The sequence below is a fragment of the Euprymna scolopes genome, chromosome 2 (genome assembly GCF_053919585.1).
Source record: "Euprymna scolopes isolate OS-2025 chromosome 2, ASM5391958v1, whole genome shotgun sequence".
In the NCBI taxonomy this organism is placed as follows: domain Eukaryota; kingdom Metazoa; phylum Mollusca; class Cephalopoda; order Sepiida; family Sepiolidae; genus Euprymna; species Euprymna scolopes.
This window is the reverse complement of record NC_136483.1, coordinates 123,807,170-123,832,243: the sequence shown is the minus strand read 5'-3', so window position 1 is coordinate 123,832,243 and position 25,074 is coordinate 123,807,170. Positions and strand designations below refer to the sequence as shown.

At 22.0% G+C, this 25,074-nt stretch overlaps 1 protein-coding gene across 6 annotated transcripts in view; it reads left to right on the top strand.

Moving 5' to 3' along the window:
- Window positions 1-22,185, top strand: part of LOC145295919 (sodium- and chloride-dependent GABA transporter ine-like) — a 916,364-nt gene extending 894,179 nt beyond the window's left edge. For all 6 annotated transcript variants that reach the window (XM_080141768.1, XM_080141757.1, XM_080141730.1 and 3 more), the window contains 2 exons: window positions 17,592-17,762; window positions 21,724-22,185. In XM_080141768.1, coding sequence (XP_079997894.1) covers window positions 17,592-17,762; window positions 21,724-21,834 — 282 coding nt within the window. In that variant the 3' untranslated portion in view covers window positions 21,835-22,185. The remainder of the gene's footprint in view (window positions 1-17,591; window positions 17,763-21,723) is intronic.
- Window positions 22,186-25,074: the final 2,889 nt, after the last annotated feature.

Sequence of the window (25,074 nt, the reverse complement as noted above, 5' to 3'; positions counted from 1 at the left end):
TTGATTTAAAAAAGCAAAACATTTATCAATAATTAAATAGAACAACTTATTGATTTAAAAAAGCAAAACATTTATCAATAATTAAATAGAACAACTTATTGATTTAAAAAAGCAAAACATTTATCAATAATTAAATAGAACAACATATTGATTACCAAAAGCAAAACATTTATCAATAATTAAATAGAACAACATATTGATTTAAAAAAGCAAAACATTTATCAATAATTAAATAGAATAACTTATTGATTTAAAAAAGCAAAACATTTATCAATAATTAAATAGAACAACTTATTGATTTAAAAAAGCTAAACATTTATCAATAATTAAATAGAACAACATATTGATTTAAAAAAGCAAAACATTTATCAATAATTAAATAGAACAACATATTGATTTAAAAAAGCAAAACATTTATCAATAATTAAATAGAATAACTTATTGATTTAAAAAAGCAAAACATTTATCAATAATTAAATAGAACAACATATTGATTTAAAAAAGCAAAACATTTATCAATAATTAAATAGAACAACATATTGATTTAAAAAAGCAAAACATTTATCAATAATTAAATTGAATAACTTATTGATTTAAAAAAGCAAAACATTTATCAATAATTAAATAGAACAACATATTGATTTAAAGAAGCAAAACATGTATCAATAATTAAATAGAACAACATATTGATTTAAAAAAGCAAAACATTTATCAATAATTAAATAGAATAACTTATTGATTTAAAAAAGCAAAACATTTATCAATAATTAAATAGAACAACATATTGATTTAAAAAAGCAAAACATTTATCAATAATTAAATAGAACAACATATTGATTTAAACAAGCAAAACATTTATCAATAATTAAATAGAACAACATATTGATTTAAAAAAGCAAAACATTTATCAATAATTAAATAGAACAACATATTGATTTAAAAACGCAAAACATTTATCAATAATTAAATAGAACAACTTATTGATTTAAAAAAGCAAAACATTTATCAATAATTAAATAGAACAACTTATTGATTTAAAAAAGCAAAACATTTATCAATAATTAAATAGAATAACTTATTGATTTAAAAAAGCAAAACATTTATCAATAATTAAATAGAACAACATATTGATTTAAAAAAGCAAAACATTTATCAATAATTAAATAGAATAACTTATTGATTTAAAAGATCAAAACATTTATCAATAATTAAATAGAACACGATATTGATTTAAAAAAGCAAAACATTTATCAATAATTAAATAGAATAACTTATTGATTTAAAAAAGCAAAACATTTATCAATAAGTAAATAGAACAACTTATTGATTTAAAAAAGCTAAACATTTATCAATAATTAAATAGAACAACATATTGATTTAAAAAAGCAAAACATTTATCAATAATTAAATAGAACAACATATTGATTTAAAAAAGCAAAACATTTATCAATAATTAAATAGAATAACTTATTGATTTAAAAAAGCAAAACATTTATCAATAATTAAATAGAACAACATATTGATTTAAAAAAGCAAAACATTTATCAATAATTAAATAGAACAACATATTGATTTAAAAAAGCAAAACATTTATCAATAATTAAATTGAATAACTTATTGATTTAAAAAAGCAAAACATTTATCAATAATTAAATAGAATAACTTATTGATTTAAAAAAGCAAAACATTTATCAATAATTAAATAGAACAACTTATTGATTTAAAAAAGCAAAACATTCATCAATAATTAAATAGAACAACATATTGATTACCAAAAGCAAAACATTTATCAATAATTAAATAGAACAACATATTGATTTAAAAAAGCAAAACATTTATCAATAATTAAATAGAACAACATATTGATTTAAAAAAGCAAAACATTTATCAATAATTAAATAGAATAACTTATTGATTTAAAAAAGCAAAACATTTATCAATAATTAAATAGAATAACTTATTGATTTAAAAAAGCAAAACATTTATCAATAATTAAATAGAACAACTTATTGATTTAAAAAAGCAAAACATTTATCAATAATTAAATAGAACAACATATTGATTTAAAAAAGCAAAACATTTATCAATAATTAAATAGAATAACTTATTCATTTAAAAAAGCAAAACATTTATCAATAATTAAATAGAACAACATATTGATTTTAAAAAGCAAAACATTTATCAATAATTAAATAGAACAACTTATTGATTTAAAAAAGCAAAACATTTATCAATAATTAAATAGAACAACATATTGATTTAAAAAAGCAAAACATTTATCAATGATTAAATAGAACAACATATTGATTTAAAAAAGCAAAACATTTATCAATAATTAAATAGAACAACATATTGATTAAAAAAAGCAAAACATTTATCAATAATTAAATAGAACAACATATTGATTTAAAAAAGCAAAACATTTATCAATAATTAAATAGAATAACTTATTGATTTAAAAAAGCAAAACATTTATCAATAATTAAATAGAACAACATATTGATTTAAAAAAGCAAAACATTTATCAATAATTAAATAGAATAACTTATTGATTTAAAAAAGCAAAACATTTATCAATAATTTAATATAACAACTTACTGATTTAAAAAAGCAAAACATGTATCAATAATTAAATAGAACAACATATTGATTTAAAAAAGCAAAACATTTATCAATAATTAAATAGAACAACATATTGATTTAAAAAAGCAAAACATTTATCAATAATTAAATAGAACAACATATTGATTTAAAAAAGCAAAACATTTATCAATAATTAAATAGAATAACTTATTGATTTAAAAAAGCAAAACATTTATCAATAATTAAATAGAATAACTTATTGATTTAAAAAAGCAAAACATTTATCAATAATTAAATAGAATAACTTATTGATTTAAAAAAGCAAAACATTTATCAATAATTAAATAGAACAACTTATTGATTTAAAAAAGCAAAACATTTATCAATAATTAAATAGAACAACATATTGATTACCAAAAGCAAAACATTTATCAATAATTAAATAGAACAACATATTGATTTAAAAAAGCAAAACATTTATCAATAATTAAATAGAACAACATATTGATTCAAAAAAGCAAAACATTTATCAATAATTAAATAGAATAACTTATTGATTTAAAAAAGCAAAACATTTATCAATAATTAAATAGAATAACTTATTGATTTAAAAAAGCAAAACATTTATCAATAATTAAATAGAACAACTTATTGATTTAAAAAAGCAAAACATTTATCGATAATTAAATAGAATAACTTATTGATTTAAAAAAGCAAAACATTTATCAATAATTAAATAGAACAACATATTGATTTAAAAAAGCAAAACATTTATCAATAATTAAATAGAATAACTTATTGATTTAAAAAAGCAAAACATTTATCAATAATTAAATAGAACAACTTATTGATTTAAAAAAGCAAAACATTTATCAATAATTAAATAGAACAACTTATTGATTTAAAAAAGCAAAACATTTATCAATAATTAAATAGAACAACATATTGATTACCAAAAGCAAAACATTTATCAATAATTAAATAGAACAACATATTGATTTAAAAAAGCAAAACATTTATCAATAATTAAATAGAATAACTTATTGATTTAAAAAAGCAAAACATTTATCAATAATTAAATAGAACAACTTATTGATTTAAAAATGCTAAACATTTATCAATAATTAAATAGAACAACATATTGATTTAAAAAAGCAAAACATTTATCAATAATTAAATAGAACAACATATTGATTTAAAAAAGCAAAACATTTATCAATAATTAAATAGAATAACTTATTGATTTAAAAAAGCAAAACATTTATCAATAATTAAATAGAACAACATATTGATTTAAAAAAGCAAAACATTTATCAATAATTAAATAGAACAACATATTGATTTAAAAAAGCAAAACATTTATCAATAATTAAATGTAATAACTTATTGATTTAAAAAAGCAAAACATTTATCAATAATTAAATAGAACAACATATTGATTTAAAGAAGCAAAACATGTATCAATAATTAAATAGAACAACATATTGATTTAAAAAAGCAAAACATTTATCAATAATTAAATAGAATAACTTATTGATTTAAAAAAGCAAAACATTTATCAATAATTAAATAGAACAACATATTGATTTAAAAAAGCAAAACATTTATCAATAATTAAATAGAACAACATATTGATTTAAACAAGCAAAACATTTATCAATAATTAAATAGAACAACATATTGATTTAAAAAAGCAAAACATTTATCAATAATTAAATAGAACAACATATTGATTTAAAAAAGCAAAACATTTATCAATAATTAAATAGAACAACTTATTGATTTAAAAAAGCAAAACATTTATCAATAATTAAATAGAACAACTTATTGATTTAAAAAAGCAAAACATTTATCAATAATTAAATAGAATAACTTATTGATTTAAAAAAGCAAAACATTTATCAATAATTAAATAGAACAACATATTGATTTAAAAAAGCAAAACATTTATCAATAATTAAATAGAATAACTTATTGATTTAAAAGATCAAAACATTTATCAATAATTAAATAGAACACGATATTGATTTAAAAAAGCAAAACATTTATCAATAATTAAATAGAATAACTTATTGATTTAAAAAAGCAAAACATTTATCAATAATTAAATAGAACAACTTATTGATTTAAAAAAGCAAAACATTTATCAATAATTGAATAGAACAACATATTGATTTAAAAAAGCAAAACATTTATCAATAATTAAATAGAACAACATATTGATTTAAAAAAGCAAAACATTTATCAATAATTAAATAGAATAACTTATTGATTTAAAAAAGCAAAACATTTATCAATAATTAAATAGAATAACTTATTGATTTAAAAAAGCAAAACATTTATCAATAATTAAATAGAACAACTTATTGATTTAAAAAAGCAAAACATTTATCAATAATTAAATAGAACAACATATTGATTTAAAAAAGCAAAACATTTATCAATAATTAAATAGAACAACATATTGATTTAAAAAAGCAAAACATTTATCAATAATTAAATAGAACAACATATTGATTTAAAAAAGCAAAACATTTATCAATAATTAAATAGAATAACTTATTGATTTAAAAAAGCAAAACATTTATCAACAATTAAATAGAATAACTTCTTGATTTAAAAAAGCAAAACATTTATCAATAATTAAATAGAATAACTTATTGATTTAAAAAAGCAAAACATTTATCAATAATTAAATAGAACAACTTATTGATTTAAAAAAGCAAAACATTCATCAATAATTAAATAGAACAACATATTGATTACCAAAAGCAAAACATTTATCAATAATTAAATAGAACAACATATTGATTTAAAAAAGCAAAACATTTATCAATAATTAAATAGAACAACATATTGATTTAAAAAAGCAAAACATTTATCAATAATTAAATAGAATAACTTATTGATTTAAAAAAGCAAAACATTTATCAATAATTAAATAGAATAACTTATTCATTTAAAAAAGCAAAACATTTATCAATAATTAAATAGAACAACATATTGATTTTAAAAAGCAAAACATTTATCAATAATTAAATAGAACAACTTATTGATTTAAAAAAGCAAAACATTTATCAATAATTAAATAGAACAACATATTGATTTAAAAAAGCAAAACATTTATCAATGATTAAATAGAACAACATATTGATTTAAAAAAGCAAAACATTTATCAATAATTAAATAGAACAACATATTGATTTAAAAAAGCAAAACATTTATCAATAATTAAATAGAACAACATATTGATTTAAAAAAGCAAAACATTTATCAATAATTTAATAGAATAAATTATTGATTTAAAAAAGCAAAACATTTATCAATAATTAAATAGAACAACTTATTGATTTAAAAAAGCTAAACATTTATCAATAATTAAATAGAATAACTTATTGATTTAAAAAAGCAAAACATTTATCAATAATTAAATAGAACAACTTATTGATTTAAAAAAGCAAAACATTTATCAATAATTAAATAGAACAACTTATTGATTTAAAAAAGCAAAACATTTATCAATAATTAAATAGAACAACATATTGATTACCAAAAGCAAAACATTTATCAATAATTAAATAGAACAACATATTGATTTAAAAAAGCAAAACATTTATCAATAATTAAATAGAACAACATATTGATTTAAAAAAGCAAAACATTTATCAATAATTAAATAGAATAACTTATTGATTTAAAAAAGCAAAACATTTATCAATAATTAAATAGAACAACATATTGATTTAAAAAAGCAAAACATTTATCAATAATTAAATAGAACAACATATTGATTTAAAAAAGCAAAACATTGATCAATAATTAAATAGAATAACTTATTGATTTAAAAAAGCAAAACATTTATCAATAATTAAATAGAACAACATATTGATTTAAAAAAGCAAAACATTTATCAATAATTAAATAGAACATGATATTGATTTAAAAAAGCAAAACATTTATCAATAATTAAATAGAATAACTTATTGATTTAAAAAAGCAAAACATTTATCAATAATTAAATAGAACAACATATTGATTTAAAAAAGCAAAACATTTATCAATAATTAAATAGAACAACATATTGATTTAAAAAAGCAAAACATTTATCAATAATTAAATAGAACAACATATTGATTTAAAAAAGCAAAACATTTATCAATAATTAAATAAAATAACTTATTGATTTAAAAAAGCAAAACATTTATCAATAATTAAATAGAACAACTTATTGATTTAAAAAAGCAAAACATTTATCAATAATTAAATAGAATAACTTATTGATTTAAAAAAGCAAAACATTTATCAATAATTAAATAGAACAACTTATTGATTTAAAAAAGCAAAACATTCATCAATAATTAAATCGAACAACATATTGATTACCAAAAGCAAAACATTTATCAATAATTAAATAGAACAACATATTGATTTAAAAAAGCAAAACATTTATCAATAATTAAATAGAACAACATATTGATTTAAAAAAGCAAAACATTTATCAATAATTAAATAGAATAACTTATTGATTTAAAAAAGCAAAACATTTATCAATAATTAAATAGAATAACTTATTGATTTAAAAAAGCAAAACATTTATCAATAATTAAATAGAACAACTTATTGATTTAAAAAAGCAAAACATTTATCAATAATTAAATAGAACAACATATTGATTTAAAAAAGCAAAACATTTATCAATAATTAAATAGAATAACTTATTCATTTAAAAAAGCAAAACATTTATCAATAATTAAATAGAACAACATATTGATTTTAAAAAGCAAAACATTTATCAATAATTAAATAGAACAACTTATTGATTTAAAAAAGCAAAACATTTATCAATAATTAAATAGAACAACATATTGATTTAAAAAAGCAAAACATTTATCAATGATTAAATAGAACAACATATTGATTTAAAAAAGCAAAACATTTATCAATAATTAAATAGAACAACATATTGATTTAAAAAAGCAAAACATTTATCAATAATTAAATAGAACAACATATTGATTTAAAAAAGCAAAACATTTATCAATAATTTAATAGAATAAATTATTGATTTAAAAAAGCAAAACATTTATCAATAATTAAATAGAACAACTTATTGATTTAAAAAAGCTAAACATTTATCAATAATTAAATAGAACAACATATTGATTACCAAAAGCAAAACATTTATCAATAATTAAATAGAACAACATATTGATTTAAAAAAGCAAAACATTTATCAATAATTAAATAGAACAACATATTGATTTAAAAAAGCAAAACATTTATCAATAATTAAATAGAATAACTTATTGATTTAAAAAAGCAAAACATTTATCAATAATTAAATAGAACAACATATTGATTTAAAAAAGCAAAACATTTATCAATAATTAAATAGAACAACATATTGATTTAAAAAAGCAAAACATTTATCAATAATTAAATAGAATAACTTATTGATTTAAAAAAGCAAAACATTTATCAATAATTAAATAGAACAACATATTGATTTAAAAAAGCAAAACATTTATCAATAATTAAATAGAACATGATATTGATTTAAAAAAGCAAAACATTTATCAATAATTAAATAGAATAACTTATTGATTTAAAAAAGCAAAACATTTATCAATAATTAAATAGAACAACATATTGATTTAAAAAAGCAAAACATTTATCAATAATTAAATAGAACAACATATTGATTTAAAAAAGCAAAACATTTATCAATAATTAAATAGAACAACATATTGATTTAAAAAAGCAAAACATTTATCAATAATTAAATAAAATAACTTATTGATTTAAAAAAGCAAAACATTTATCAATAATTAAATAGAACAACTTATTGATTTAAAAAAGCAAAACATTCATCAATAATTAAATAGAACAACATATTGATTACCAAAAGCAAAACATTTATCAATAATTAAATAGAACAACATATTGATTTAAAAAAGCAAAACATTTATCAATAATTAAATAGAACAACATATTGATTTAAAAAAGCAAAACATTTATCAATAATTAAATAGAATAACTTATTGATTTAAAAAAGCAAAACATTTATCAATAATTAAATAGAATAACTTATTCATTTAAAAAAGCAAAACATTTATCAATAATTAAATAGAACAACATATTGATTTTAAAAAGCAAAACATTTATCAATAATTAAATAGAACAACTTATTGATTTAAAAAAGCAAAACATTTATCAATAATTAAATAGAACAACATATTGATTTAAAAAAGCAAAACATTTATCAATGATTAAATAGAACAACATATTGATTTAAAAAAGCAAAACATTTATCAATAATTAAATAGAACAACATATTGATTTAAAAAAGCAAAACATTTATCAATAATTAAATAGAACAACATATTGATTTAAAAAAGCAAAACATTTATCAATAATTTAATAGAATAAATTATTGATTTAAAAAAGCAAAACATTTATCAATAATTAAATAGAACAACTTATTGATTTAAAAAAGCTAAACATTTATCAATAATTAAATAGAATAACTTATTGATTTAAAAAAGCAAAACATTTATCAATAATTAAATAGAACAACTTATTGATTTAAAAAAGCAAAACATTTATCAATAATTAAATAGAACAACTTATTGATTTAAAAAAGCAAAACATTTATCAATAATTAAATAGAACAACATATTGATTACCAAAAGCAAAACATTTATCAATAATTAAATAGAACAACATATTGATTTAAAAAAGCAAAACATTTATCAATAATTAAATAGAACAACATATTGATTTAAAAAAGCAAAACATTTATCAATAATTAAATAGAATAACTTATTGATTTAAAAAAGCAAAACATTTATCAATAATTAAATAGAACAACATATTGATTTAAAAAAGCAAAACATTTATCAATAATTAAATAGAACAACATATTGATTTAAAAAAGCAAAACATTTATCAATAATTAAATAGAATAACTTATTGATTTAAAAAAGCAAAACATTTATCAATAATTAAATAGAACAACATATTGATTTAAAAAAGCAAAACATTTATCAATAATTAAATAGAACATGATATTGATTTAAAAAAGCAAAACATTTATCAATAATTAAATAGAATAACTTATTGATTTAAAAAAGCAAAACATTTATCAATAATTAAATAGAACAACATATTGATTTAAAAAAGCAAAACATTTATCAATAATTAAATAGAACAACATATTGATTTAAAAAAGCAAAACATTTATCAATAATTAAATAGAACAACATATTGATTTAAAAAAGCAAAACATTTATCAATAATTAAATAAAATAACTTATTGATTTAAAAAAGCAAAACATTTATCAATAATTAAATAGAACAACTTATTGATTTAAAAAAGCAAAACATTTATCAATAATTAAATAGAATAACTTATTGATTTAAAAAAGCAAAACATTTATCAATAATTAAATAGAACAACTTATTGATTTAAAAAAGCAAAACATTCATCAATAATTAAATCGAACAACATATTGATTACCAAAAGCAAAACATTTATCAATAATTAAATAGAACAACATATTGATTTAAAAAAGCAAAACATTTATCAATAATTAAATAGAACAACATATTGATTTAAAAAAGCAAAACATTTATCAATAATTAAATAGAATAACTTATTGATTTAAAAAAGCAAAACATTTATCAATAATTAAATAGAATAACTTATTGATTTAAAAAAGCAAAACATTTATCAATAATTAAATAGAACAACTTATTGATTTAAAAAAGCAAAACATTTATCAATAATTAAATAGAACAACATATTGATTTAAAAAAGCAAAACATTTATCAATAATTAAATAGAATAACTTATTCATTTAAAAAAGCAAAACATTTATCAATAATTAAATAGAACAACATATTGATTTTAAAAAGCAAAACATTTATCAATAATTAAATAGAACAACTTATTGATTTAAAAAAGCAAAACATTTATCAATAATTAAATAGAACAACATATTGATTTAAAAAAGCAAAACATTTATCAATGATTAAATAGAACAACATATTGATTTAAAAAAGCAAAACATTTATCAATAATTAAATAGAACAACATATTGATTTAAAAAAGCAAAACATTTATCAATAATTAAATAGAACAACATATTGATTTAAAAAAGCAAAACATTTATCAATAATTTAATAGAATAAATTATTGATTTAAAAAAGCAAAACATTTATCAATAATTAAATAGAACAACTTATTGATTTAAAAAAGCTAAACATTTATCAATAATTAAATAGAACAACATATTGATTACCAAAAGCAAAACATTTATCAATAATTAAATAGAACAACATATTGATTTAAAAAAGCAAAACATTTATCAATAATTAAATAGAACAACATATTGATTTAAAAAAGCAAAACATTTATCAATAATTAAATAGAATAACTTATTGATTTAAAAAAGCAAAACATTTATCAATAATTAAATAGAACAACATATTGATTTAAAAAAGCAAAACATTTATCAATAATTAAATAGAACAACATATTGATTTAAAAAAGCAAAACATTTATCAATAATTAAATAGAATAACTTATTGATTTAAAAAAGCAAAACATTTATCAATAATTAAATAGAACAACATATTGATTTAAAAAAGCAAAACATTTATCAATAATTAAATAGAACATGATATTGATTTAAAAAAGCAAAACATTTATCAATAATTAAATAGAATAACTTATTGATTTAAAAAAGCAAAACATTTATCAATAATTAAATAGAACAACATATTGATTTAAAAAAGCAAAACATTTATCAATAATTAAATAGAACAACATATTGATTTAAAAAAGCAAAACATTTATCAATAATTAAATAGAACAACATATTGATTTAAAAAAGCAAAACATTTATCAATAATTAAATAAAATAACTTATTGATTTAAAAAAGCAAAACATTTATCAATAATTAAATAGAACAACTTATTGATTTAAAAAAGCAAAACATTTATCAATAATTAAATAGAATAACTTATTGATTTAAAAAAGCAAAACATTTATCAATAATTAAATAGGACAACATATTGATTTAAAAAAGCAAAACATTTATCAATAATTAAATAGAACAACATATTGATTTAAAAAAGCAAAACATTTATCAATAATTAAATAGAACAACATATTGATTTAAAAAAGCAAAACATTTATCAATAATTAAATAGAATAACTTATTGATTTAAAAAAGCAAAACATTTATCAATAATTAAATAGAACAACTTATTGATTTAAAAAAGCAAAACATTTATCAATAATTAAATAGAATAACTTATTGATTTAAAAAAGCAAAACATTTATCAATAATTAAATAGAACAACATATTGATTTAAAAAAGCAAAACATTTATCAATAATAAAATAGAACAACATATTGATTTAAAAAAGCAAAACATTTATCAATAATTAAATAGAATAACTTATTGATTTAAAAAAGCAAAACATTTATCAATAATTAAATAGAATAACTTATTGATTTAAAAAAGCAAAACATTTATCAATAATTAAATAGAACAACATATTGATTTAAAAAAGCAAAACATTTATCAATAATTAAATAGAACAACATATTGATTTAAAAAAGCAAAACATTTATCAATAATTAAATGTAATAACTTATTGATTTAAAAAAGCAAAACATTTATCAATAATTAAATAGAACAACATATTGATTTAAAGAAGCAAAACATGTATCAATAATTAAATAGAACAACATATTGATTTAAAAAAGCAAAACATTTATCAATAATTAAATAGAATAACTTATTGATTTAAAAAAGCAAAACATTTATCAATAATTAAATAGAACAACATATTGATTTAAAAAAGCAAAACATTTATCAATAATTAAATAGAACAACATATTGATTTAAACAAGCAAAACATTTATCAATAATTAAATAGAACAACATATTGATTTAAAAAAGCAAAACATTTATCAATAATTAAATAGAACAACATATTGATTTAAAAAAGCAAAACATTTATCAATAATTAAATAGAACAACTTATTGATTTAAAAAAGCAAAACATTTATCAATAATTAAATAGAATAACTTATTGATTTAAAAGATCAAAACATTTATCAATAATTAAATAGAACACGATATTGATTTAAAAAAGCAAAACATTTATCAATAATTAAATAGAATAACTTATTGATTTAAAAAAGCAAAACATTTATCAATAATTAAATAGAACAACTTATTGATTTAAAAAAGCAAAACATTTATCAATAATTGAATAGAACAACATATTGATTTAAAAAAGCAAAACATTTATCAATAATTAAATAGAACAACATATTGATTTAAAAAAGCAAAACATTTATCAATTATTAAATAGAATAACTTATTGATTTAAAAAAGCAAAACATTTATCAATAATTAAATAGAATAACTTATTGATTTAAAAAAGCAAAACATTTATCAATAATTAAATAGAACAACTTATTGATTGAAAAAAGCAAAACATTTATCAATAATTAAATAGAACAACATATTGATTTAAAAAAGCAAAACATTTATCAATAATTAAATAGAACAACATATTGATTTAAAAAAGCAAAACATTTATCAATAATTAAATAGAACAACATATTGATTTAAAAAAGCAAAACATTTATCAATAATTAAATAGAATAACTTATTGATTTAAAAAAGCAAAACATTTATCAATAATTAAATAGAATAACTTATTGATTTAAAAAAGCAAAACATTTATCAATAATTAAATAGAATAACTTATTGATTTAAAAAAACAAAACATTTATCAATAATTAAATGGAACAACTTATTGATTTAAAAAAGCAAAACATTTATCAATAATTTAATAGAATAACTTATTGATTTAAAAAAGCAAAACATTTATCAATAATTAAATAGAATAACTTATTGATTTAAAAAAGCAAAACATTTATCAATAATTAAATAGAACAACTTATTGATTTAAAAAAGCAAAACATTTATCAATAATTAAATAGAACAACTTATTGATTTAAAAAAGCAAAACATTTATCAATGATTAAATAGAACAACATATTGATTTAAAAAAGCAAAACATTTATCAATAATTAAAGAGAACAACATATTGATTTAAAAAAGCAAAACATTTATCAATAATTAAATAGAACAACATATTGATTTAAAAAAGCAAAACATTTATCAATAATTTAATAGAATAAATTATTGATTTAAAAAAGCGAAACATTTATCAATAATTAAATAGAACAACATATTGATTACCAAAAGCAAAACATTTATCAATAATTAAATAGAACAACATATTGATTTAAAAAAGCAAAACATTTATCAATAATTAAATAGAACAACATATTGATTTAAAAAAGCAAAACATTTATCAATAATTAAATAGAACAACATATTGATTTAAAAAAGCAAAACATTTATCAATAATTAAATAGAACAACATATTGATTTAAAAAAGCAAAACATTTATCAATAATTAAATAAAATAACTTATTGATTTAAAAAAGCAAAACATTTATCAATAATTAAATAGAACAACTTATTGATTTAAAAAAGCAAAACATTTATCAATAATTAAATAGAATAACTTATTGATTTAAAAAAGCAAAACATTTATCAATAATTAAATAGAACAACATATTGATTTAAAAAAGCAAAACATTTATCAATAATTAAATAGAACAACATATTGATTTAAAAAAGCAAAACATTTATCAATAATTAAATAGAACAACATATTGATTTAAAAAAGCAACACATTTATCAATAATTAAATAGAATAACTTATTGATTTAAAAAAGCAAAACATTTATCAATAATTAAATAGAACAACTTATTGATTTAAAAAAGCAAAACATTTATCAATAATTAAATAGAATAACTTATTGATTTAAAAAAGCAAAACATTTATCAATAATTAAATAGAACAACATATTGATTTAAAAAAGCAAAACATTTATCAATAATAAAATAGAACAACATATTGATTTAAAAAAGCAAAACATTTATCAATAATTAAATAGAATAACTTATTGATTTAAAAAAGCAAAACATGTATCAATAATTAAATAGAATAACTTATTGATTTAAAAAAGCAAAACATTTATCAATAATTAAATAGAATAACTTATTGATTTAAAAAAGCAAAACATTTATCAATAATTAAATAGAATAACTTATTGATTTAAAAAAGCAAAACATTTATCAATAATTAAATAGAACAACTTATTGATTTAAAAAAGCAAAACATTTATCAATAATTAAATAGAACAACTTATTGATTTAAAAAAGCAAAACATTTATCAATAATTAAATAGAATAACTTATTGATTTAAAAAAGCAAAACATTTATCAATAATTAAATAGAATAACTTATTGATTTAAAAAAGCAAAACATTTATCAATAATTAAATAGAACAACTTATTGATTTAAAAAAGCAAAACATTTATCAATAATTAAATAGAACAACATATTGATTTAAAAAAGCAAAACATTTATCAATAATTAAATAGAATAACTTATTGATTTAAAAAAGCAAAACATTTATCAATAATTAAATAGAATAACTTATTGATTTAAAAAAGCAAAACATTTATCAATAATTAAATAGAACAACTTATTGATTTAAAAAAGCAAAACATTTATCAATAATTAAATAGAATAACTTATTGAGTTAAAAAAGCAAAACATTTATCAATAATTAAATAGAATAACTTATTGATTTAAAAAAGCAAAACATTTATCAATAATTAAATAGAACAACATATTGATTTAAAAAAGCGAAACATTTATCAATAATTAAATAGAACAACTTATTGATTTAAAAAAGCAAAACATTTATCAATAATTAAATAGAATAACTTATTGATTTAAAAAAGCAAAACATTTATCAATAATTAAATAGAATAACTTATTGATTTAAAAAAACAAAACATTTATCAATAATTAAATAGAACAACTTATTGATTTAAAAAAGCAAAACATTTATCAATAATTTAATAGAATAACTTATTGATTTAAAAAAGCAAAACATTTATCAATAATTAAATAGAATAACTTATTGATTTAAAAAAGCAAAACATTTATCAATAATTAAATAGAACAACTTATTGATTTAAAAAAGCAAAACATTTATCAATAATTAAATAGAACAACATATTGATTTAAAAAAGCAAAACATTTATCAATAATTAAATAGAACAACTTATTGATTTAAAAAAGCAAAACATTTATCAATAATTAAATAGAATAACGGTCATCCTGTCTGTTTTGTCTTTGTTTTGTTTTTTAAATGTTGCTCATCTCTACTTCAAATTAATTGTTAGTAGAAATTTTCCCATTTTTAAATTAGTTTTTTTTTTTTTTTTTTGTGGCCCTGGTTCTTAATTTTTTAATATTTTGTTTATTTTCAAGATTATAAAACAAATTTCGGGTTTGTATTACCGTACACAGAGATTCGAAAAAGTTGTCAAAAAACAAATATATAACAAATAAATGTTATAAATAGCAAGATACGTTATGTTTCTACTTAACTGGATACCTTTTTACTGTTTTTTATTTAATGTAACATGTTTATTTAGCTCGAAAAACATACAGTGTTTACTGATGTATTGGAAAATTGAAAATGGCGCCCGACTCTCTTTTGAACACAGTAAGTTTAGGAAACTGAGTTAAAAATAAAAAATAATATACAAAATACTTTCAGAAACTTGCTCAATATGTTACTGTGACATGGGCTGACATATATTCGGTGGGTTTCTAACAGTATTTTGTATAGTTTCTTATTTTTAACTCAGTTTCCCAAACTTATCGTGTTCAAAAGAGAGTCAGGCGCCATTTTCAATTTTCCAATATATCGGTAAACACTGTATGTTTTTCGACCTGAATAAACATGTTACATTAAATAAAAACACTAAAAAAGTATCCAGTTGTATTTTGACAACTTTTTCGAATTTACGTGTATAGTAATACAAACCTCAAATTTCTTAAGCTGATGTTTACACGTTCATGTGTACGAGGAAAATATAAAGTTATATTTGAAATTTTCTTGAGACACATGAAATTTTCTTAATGACACATGAAATATTTTTCAATTATATTATTTTTTCGTGAACCCACTGAATGCTTAATTCAATTATAGTATAATAACATCCAGAAATATTTTTTTTTTAATTTTAATTGTTAACATTTTTTCACAAAAAGCAAAAATAAATTTATAGTTTTCTTGAATATTTAAAGCTATAACTTTAGTAAAAATGCTTTTGTTTACAAAAAAATAAAATAAAATGCATTTTCACTATGATTTAAAAAAATTGGTTCATTATATTCTGTGATCATTAATTAATGAATACTGAAATTTCATTAAAATTGGTTGATTTTTTAATTTTGGTGACTTTTTAAATGAAGAGAAGGGGTCAAATATATTTTGGAGATCAGTCATTCTGTTGTTTGTAAGCTTGGACAAGACACGTATAAATTGCAATCAAGATGGGGAGTGCCAGGTCGTTTATTATGAAGAAGGAAATTGTTAATCAGATATAACTCCCCATTTTTATAATTTGTGTACGTGAGGTGTTCAGACCATTTTTTTTTTTGTTAAGGTCCAGTTTGATGGGTGACTTTGATATCCTGATCTAGTTTTTGTTCCTCTATGAGAGTCGGAAGGTGTTGTAAGGGGCGGTTTTATGTAGTTGTGATTGTTGGAGAAGGGTTTTGCATTTGGTTGGCTGCCAGCTCGCTTCTATTTCTTTGCATTGATGTGCCGGAGATTTCGTCAGATAACTTTCTGATTATGATAAGCCAACTTTCATAACTATCAGTTTTTATCATTAAATTGCAAAAAAAATAAATAAATAAAAATAATAATAAGAAGAAGAAGAAGAAGAAGAAGAAGAAGTGCTCAGCTCATGTAGTAACAATTTATTTGAATTCTTACTTTACTTAAATATTGTAAAACCATTTAACATTGCAGGGCATTTGGATCTTCAGTATGATTCAATATTCTCACTTAGAAATTGGTGATTATGTCTACCCGAAATGGGCTATTGGACTTGGCTGGTTTATTGCATCGTTGTCGCTCGTCTGCATTCCTATTGGAATGGTCCATGCTTTGTATCAAGCCAAGGGAGATAATCTTTGGCAGGTAAGTTGAAATTGCTGCACAGGATTGAAATCATGAACTTCATGTTAGAAATTCAAGTTTTTTTATGTTTGTAATTTTTTTGTTAACACAAATATTTGGAATTTTTATGTTGCAAAAAAAAAAAAAATACCAAAACATATCTAGTTCAAGTAAAAACGACTTAAAATTAACTTTTATTAAAAATTCGATTTAATGTCAGAAACCAGAGATCATATTGATTGAAATTATGGCTTGATTTCAACATGGGGAAAAATTTGAATTGATATGAAAATCAACATGGGAAAAAATTAAATAAAAAAACAAAACTTATAAAAAATATCCATGAACTTATTTGAAATGATGAACAGTTGCCATGTTAAAAGCTTCAGTATATTTACTAGATAATTTTTTCTAACATTTTAACATTCAATTTCATATCAAGTTCTTGAGAAATAAATAAAAAATAATATTCTTAAATGTAATACCAAAAGTGGTACTTCTGCATCTACCGACCTGCGATTTCCACAAAGTTACTTAGGTGTGCATGGGAATAACCGGAAATGGACGATTGCAATGTGATGCAAGGAACGCATATATATATATATATATATATATATATATATATATATATATATATATATATATATATATATATAGCCAGTACAGTTTAGTTTCCTAGAAGTACATCCAATGAAACAACATGTGTCTACCAAAATAGTGCTCAATGAGTGAACAGAGCAGGTATATTAATTTTATTTATACAAACATTAATGGCTACATATGTGCATACATGTTTCTGTAATCACCCACGTTGGGGGATTACGTCTTCAGGCCAAGAATTACCGTCGAAAGTGATATTTCCACCAAATACATTTTCCTATTTCGTTTATCAAGTTAGCATGCAACCTGGGTGGGAGTCATAAAAAACGGTAAAAGGATGAGTGAGGTCTTTGAAGATAATAAACATCTTTTTTCTATTCCCCTTCCCCCTCCAACCTAACTCTTGGTTTTTATGGCATAAGGTAATTGAGAATTTAGTTTTCTTGTCTTGGAGTCTGTAAGTTAAGAACCTTAGCGATGGTCAACTAAGTACTGACCGGTGCCTTTTAATCTACATCCACCCACACACACATGCAACACACATACAACACACACATACACAGACACCGTCACACACACACACACACACACACATTAATACGTATATCCAAAAGCGAATCCATGCTGTACGCTTTTTTTTTTTTTTTTTCACAACACACATACTGAAACTAGACAATAACTCTGAAACTACGCAGGAATAGAGTTAAAATTACATTAAAACAAAACAAAAACAAAAAATAAAATAAAATGAAATAAAAATAAATAAAAATAAAAAAAATAAACAAACAAAATATGAATAAATATAAAACACGAAAGTTATCTAAACCCCACATGCACCTATATACATATATCAATATACTTATAAATGCCTACACTTTGCCACACCCGCGCATATATACACACACACATTACATACATACAGAGACGAATAATATCATTTTTCTTTACTTCTGCAGCGTGGTAACCCCTTCGTACATGCAATAGTATGCTACCACACTCCAGACGGGTGTACATAAACACACACACACATACACACATACATACATATACATACATATATATCTATATACATATATACATACACACATATACATACACATATAACATATATATAAACAACATTCGGACATTCATACATTCTTGTAGTCTATATTGTTACAACAATCATATACGAGGCAGCCTATTCTAATAGTTCAGAAATATATATGCATATATACATACATCTACATACAATACACACAGAAATACATCCATATACAAACATACACACAGATATATAGATACACATATATATAAATAGACAAACATACATGCATACATAAAATACACTTATACATACATACTCACACAAATATAGACATATACATATACACCTGTACCTTGCCACCAAATGATACATCTAAAGTAGAAACAGACATGAATACATTTACCATATAAATTCCCTTTTTCTATCAAACTCCACACGCATAGTTATATTTCATAGCCCCACCCGCTTGTTACATTTTCCTAAGTTATAGGTTTTTTCGTAAAAACTTACACTACGTAAAAGTTTATATTGAATTCAGTAAAGTGTAGGAATTTATAAGTATATTGATATATGTATATAGGTGCATGTGGGGTTTAGATAACTTTTGTGTTTTATATTTATTCATATTTTGTTTGTTTATTTATTTTATTTTTATTTAATTTTATTTAATTTTATTTATTTTTTTGTTTTGTTTTAATGTAATTTTAACTCTATTCCTGCGTAGTTTCAGAGTTATTGTCTAGTTTCAGTATGTGTGTTGTGAAAAAAAAAAAAAAAAAAAAAGCGTACAGCATGGATTCGCTTTTGGATATACGTATTAATGTGTGTGTGTGTGTGTGTGTGTGTGTGTGTGTGTGTGGCGGTGTCTGTGTATGTGTGTGTTGTATGTGTGTTGCATGTGTGTGTGGGTGGATGTAGATTAAAAGGCACCGGTCAGTACTTAGTTGACCATCGCTAAGGTTCTTAACTTACAGACTCCAAGACAAGAAAACTAAATTCTCAATTACCTTATGCCATAAAAACCAAGAGTTAGGTTGGAGGGGGAAGGAGAATAGAAAAAAGATGTTTATTATCTTCAAAAGACCTCACTCATCCTTTTACCGTTTTTTATGACTCCCACCCAGGTTGCATGCTAACTTGATAAACGAAATAGGAAAATGTATTTGGTGGAAATATCACTTTCGAGGTAATTCTTGGCCTGAAGACGTAATCCCCCAACGTGGGTGATTACAGAAACATGTATGCACATATGTAGCCATTAATGTTTGTATAAATAAAATTAATATATATATATATATATATATATAGAGAGAGAGAGAGAGAGAGAGAGAGAGATTGGAAGAAAATTAAATAAAAATTAACGTAAATTATTAAGAAAGCGAAAAAAAAAAAACAAAAGAAGACAACGTTACTAATTTATCGTTGTTGGAGAGAAAGGGAATATTTCATGGCCTGTAATAGATTCCTCCCTCAACTACCAAACAGTAATATAAAAAAAAAACATTTCTGAAAAAAAAAAGCTTTCTTTATAAATTTTCTTTCATTTTTTATTTGTTTCACACACACACACACACACACACACACACACAAAAAAAATACATAAAAAAAACTTTGTTCCTTAAAAGTTTTATTCAAAATCATAGGTCAAAACTAAAAAAATATCCAAATAAAACAACAATTATCCAACAAAAAAGTTTGTTCTTACAAGCTAAAAAAATAAATATTTCTTCATTAGACTTATGGTATGTTTATTTTATCTTTTTTTTGTATTTATTTTATTTCCATTTACTTGTATCATTTGTTTATAGTAGGAAAGCTCAACCGTTTGTTTCCAATTCATCATCTGCTGGGCACATCCGAGTAACTTTGTGGAAATCACGGGTCGACAAATGCAGAAGTATCCCAAAAATGATATAAATTTTAAACAACATAAATTTGTCTATTATGAGAAATCAATGTTTTAGACTTTCTTTCAGAAAATATTCAATGCAGATATCTTGTACTTAAACTTTAGCAAGGATTTATTGATAAAATGGGGAAAAATAGTTTGTGATTCATCAATTATAGAATTATTTGCTGATAAATACTTCTAGCACATTATCACAATATCTATTACAAAGAGATCTCAGCAATAAATCAAAGAAGTTATTACTAACGTGTTACTGCTTAAAAGGCCACTTGTGAATAAGAGTTAATGAGTTTGAAAATGAGTGAGTCGATTTTAATGATTAATTGAAATCTCATATTGTTTGTTTTATTTGAATTAAATGTTTGTTTCTTTTTATTTTAAGTTTCATATTTGAAAAAGGAATGTTGATTTAAATTTTGATTAAAATTTGATATTTTGTATTTCAGAAATTGAAATCATCTTTAAAATCAGATTTCACTAAAGAAGTAATCTCCCTTGCATTGAATGAAGAAAACTTAAACCTTGAATCAACAAAAATGTCCACAAATTTTGAGTAAAAAAGACTTTCTGCATCATATAGGTGTGTGTGTATATGTGTTTGACTAATATTACTTATATGGGTTTGGTTGGGGATACAAAGATTAATGTCTCTTTTTAATAAATCTGCTAATTCTATTGTTTAGAAGCAGAATTCTCAGTAATATTTTGGAGCTAATAAAACAAACTATCAAAATTGTTGAAAATTCCTCATTGAATGTTAAAGAATGTATAGGTCATTGTAACCTTTCCTGAAGTATCATAAATTGTGTGAGCCAATACATTGGCTGACATGATTAAACACACAGAATACAGAAAAGGTTTTGATGACCAAAACATTGAGCTAATAAAAAAACTTTGAACAATTTGAATATTCTGTTTTTCTATTTAATAAATAAATTTTATAAATTGTCAGATTTTTCATCCACATCCATGATCAGGGCAAGCAAAATGCCCTCTGGTCATGATGGAGTGCATGCAGTGTTCAAAATAACATATTAACTAGATGCCACCCTCGTTCATATAACATTTCACAAATTGAAATTGATTAAATATTTATCATTTAAAATTCAATTTCTATTGCCGGGTGAGATAAGTAAAACATCTCATCTGTAACTTATGTTCTTGATGAACTTACACAGTCAATTGTGGTATAATGCAATTATTGATTGCAAAAAGCAAATAAAGTTTGTTACCAATAATAGCAAAATATAAACAACTAATAATAATTTTTGTGACTAAGCTAGAAAATAACACTGTCATCATACTTATCCAAAATTACTGATTGAATTACCAAGGAAAAATCAGCTTTATTATATAGATTAACAATAGCAGTACTTCCTTTTCTAATAAAAATTTGCATAATTCTCCTCCCTACAAATAATTATATTTTCAACAAATAACAAGATACTGAGTCATTCTTAAAAATCTTTAAAAAGAAGTTCGTTCAAATTCTGATAAAATTCAAATTTAAACGAAACAATCAGTTTCATTGTGTGAGCACTGATTTGGATGTCTACATAACTCACATGGAAGCAGCTAAAGTTTTGTTTCACAGAAGCAAGAACAAAAAATACACGATTAAACCCAGTTCTCCAACTTCCAACATAGACCCCTACTACCATGTCTCCTTCTCCAACATCAGGGGTCTACGTTCTAACCTTCCAGAGGTTGAAACCCAATTACAGGAGACTAAACCAGACCTTTTATTTTTAAGTGAAACTGGCATTGGACAGGCTAGTTCGCAATTAAAGTATACTCTAACTTAACTTCTAAATCTGACCCCAAGATCGCCATGGGCATGGAATATGTGCCTATATTAAAGATAGCTTTCCATGTGGGTGGGACATCTCCAGGGAAGATCCTAACTTACCCTATATGTGCTTCCGGGTTGCTTTAGCTCACACTACGGCATTTATATTTACTCTCTATCGCCCCCACAACAGCGGAGTTACTATCTTTAAAAGCATATCTGAGAAAATTGACCAAGTCCTATCTGCTTATCCTTCAGCTAACATTCACGTATGTGGAGACTTCAATGTTCACAACGTCGAATGGTTGACCCACTCAAACAAGACCGATGATGAGGGGAGGTTCTGTCATGATTTCTCCATTGCCTCACTCAGATTGTTCAAGAACCCACCCGTGTGCCCGACAATGACGATCAGTATGCGAGTCTACTAGACCTTTTTCTCACAACTTGCCCTGAACTATGTTCAGTTTCTGTTCTGTCGCCTCTTGGATCTTCCGACCACTCTGTTGTATCAATTAAGATAAAAATGGAATGTAATAAGTCCCCAGAGGTACCTCTCCATCGTACAGTATATCGATACACTAAGGCTGACTGGGATAGCTTCCGTACATTTTTATCTGATCTACCTCTGCATTCCATGTTTAAAAAGGATGTGTCCTCAGACCTGACGGAATGGTTAATTGTAAGTATAGACCGTTTCATACCCTCGAAAAAGTTTCAGCAAAAACCTAACAGCCAGCCATGGTTCTCTCCAGAATGTGCTGCTGCCATTGCGAACAGAAATCACTTTTTCCACTGCTTCCAACGTAATAGATTTATGGAAACTAAAGCCGCTTTCAGGACTGCCAGCAACCATTGTAAGAAAGTAATAAAGAATGCAAGAAAGGTGTATGCTCAATCCGTTAAGTCCAAAGTAGCTGAGCAGCGGCTTGGTTCCCATCAGTTTTGGCAAATAGCAAACAGAATCCTGAACAGAAGCGTGTGCTCCATCCCAATGGACCTGAGGTAATCTCATCAGCATCAGACAAAGCCAAACTCTTTGTCAAGAACTTTGCAGTTAATTCTCACCTTTGCGACCAAGGCCGCCAACCCCCAATATTTCCTCCTGCATCAGCAAACACGCTATGTGATATACGTATATCTGTACGTGATGTTGCCAAGCTAATCAAAAACCTTGATTCCAGTAAAGCAACTGGCCCTGACGGTATTCCAATTATAGTACTCAAAAAACTTCAACCTGAACTAGCGCCCATACTTACAAAACTGTTTAAACGTTGTCTTAAGGAGAATAGTTTCCCATCTCCCTGGAAAATCTCATCAGTATGCCCTGTATTTAAGAATTCAGGTGATCGCTCATCCCCCTCTCAGTACAGGCCAATAAGTCTCCTGTGCGTCATGAGTAAGTTGCTGGAATCTGTGTTAAATACAGAAGTAATCAACCATCTCAACAAAAATAACCTTCTTAGTGACACTCAATATGGTTTCCGTTCTGCTAGATCTATAGCAGATGTGCTTACAGTTATATCTCATAGAATTAGCAAATCTCTCGACGGAGGCAACCTTTCTAGGGCAATTGCTCTTGACATATCTAAAGCCTTTGATAGGGTATGGCATAAAGGTTTACTTCATAAGATCTGTAGCTATGGTATAGCTGGAAATGTCTTCTCAATTATTGAATCATTTCTTTCTGATAGGTTCATAAGAGTAGTAGTTGAGGGGCAAAAATCAGAAGCTCACAGTATTAATGCCGGTGTCCCTCAGGGGTCCATCCTGGGTCCAACTCTTTTCCTGATCTACATTAATGATCTTCCAAATCACATCCTTACATCATTTGTAGACATTTATGCTGACGACACTACCATTTATGGTAGCACATCTAAGACAGTAAACGACCAAGTTCTCTCCAATTCTCTCTCCTCTGATCTTGAGCACGTAGTACAATGGGGAAAGGAGTGGCTGGTTACTTTTAATGCATCTAAAACCAAGCTTCTCTCTTTACATCATCAAC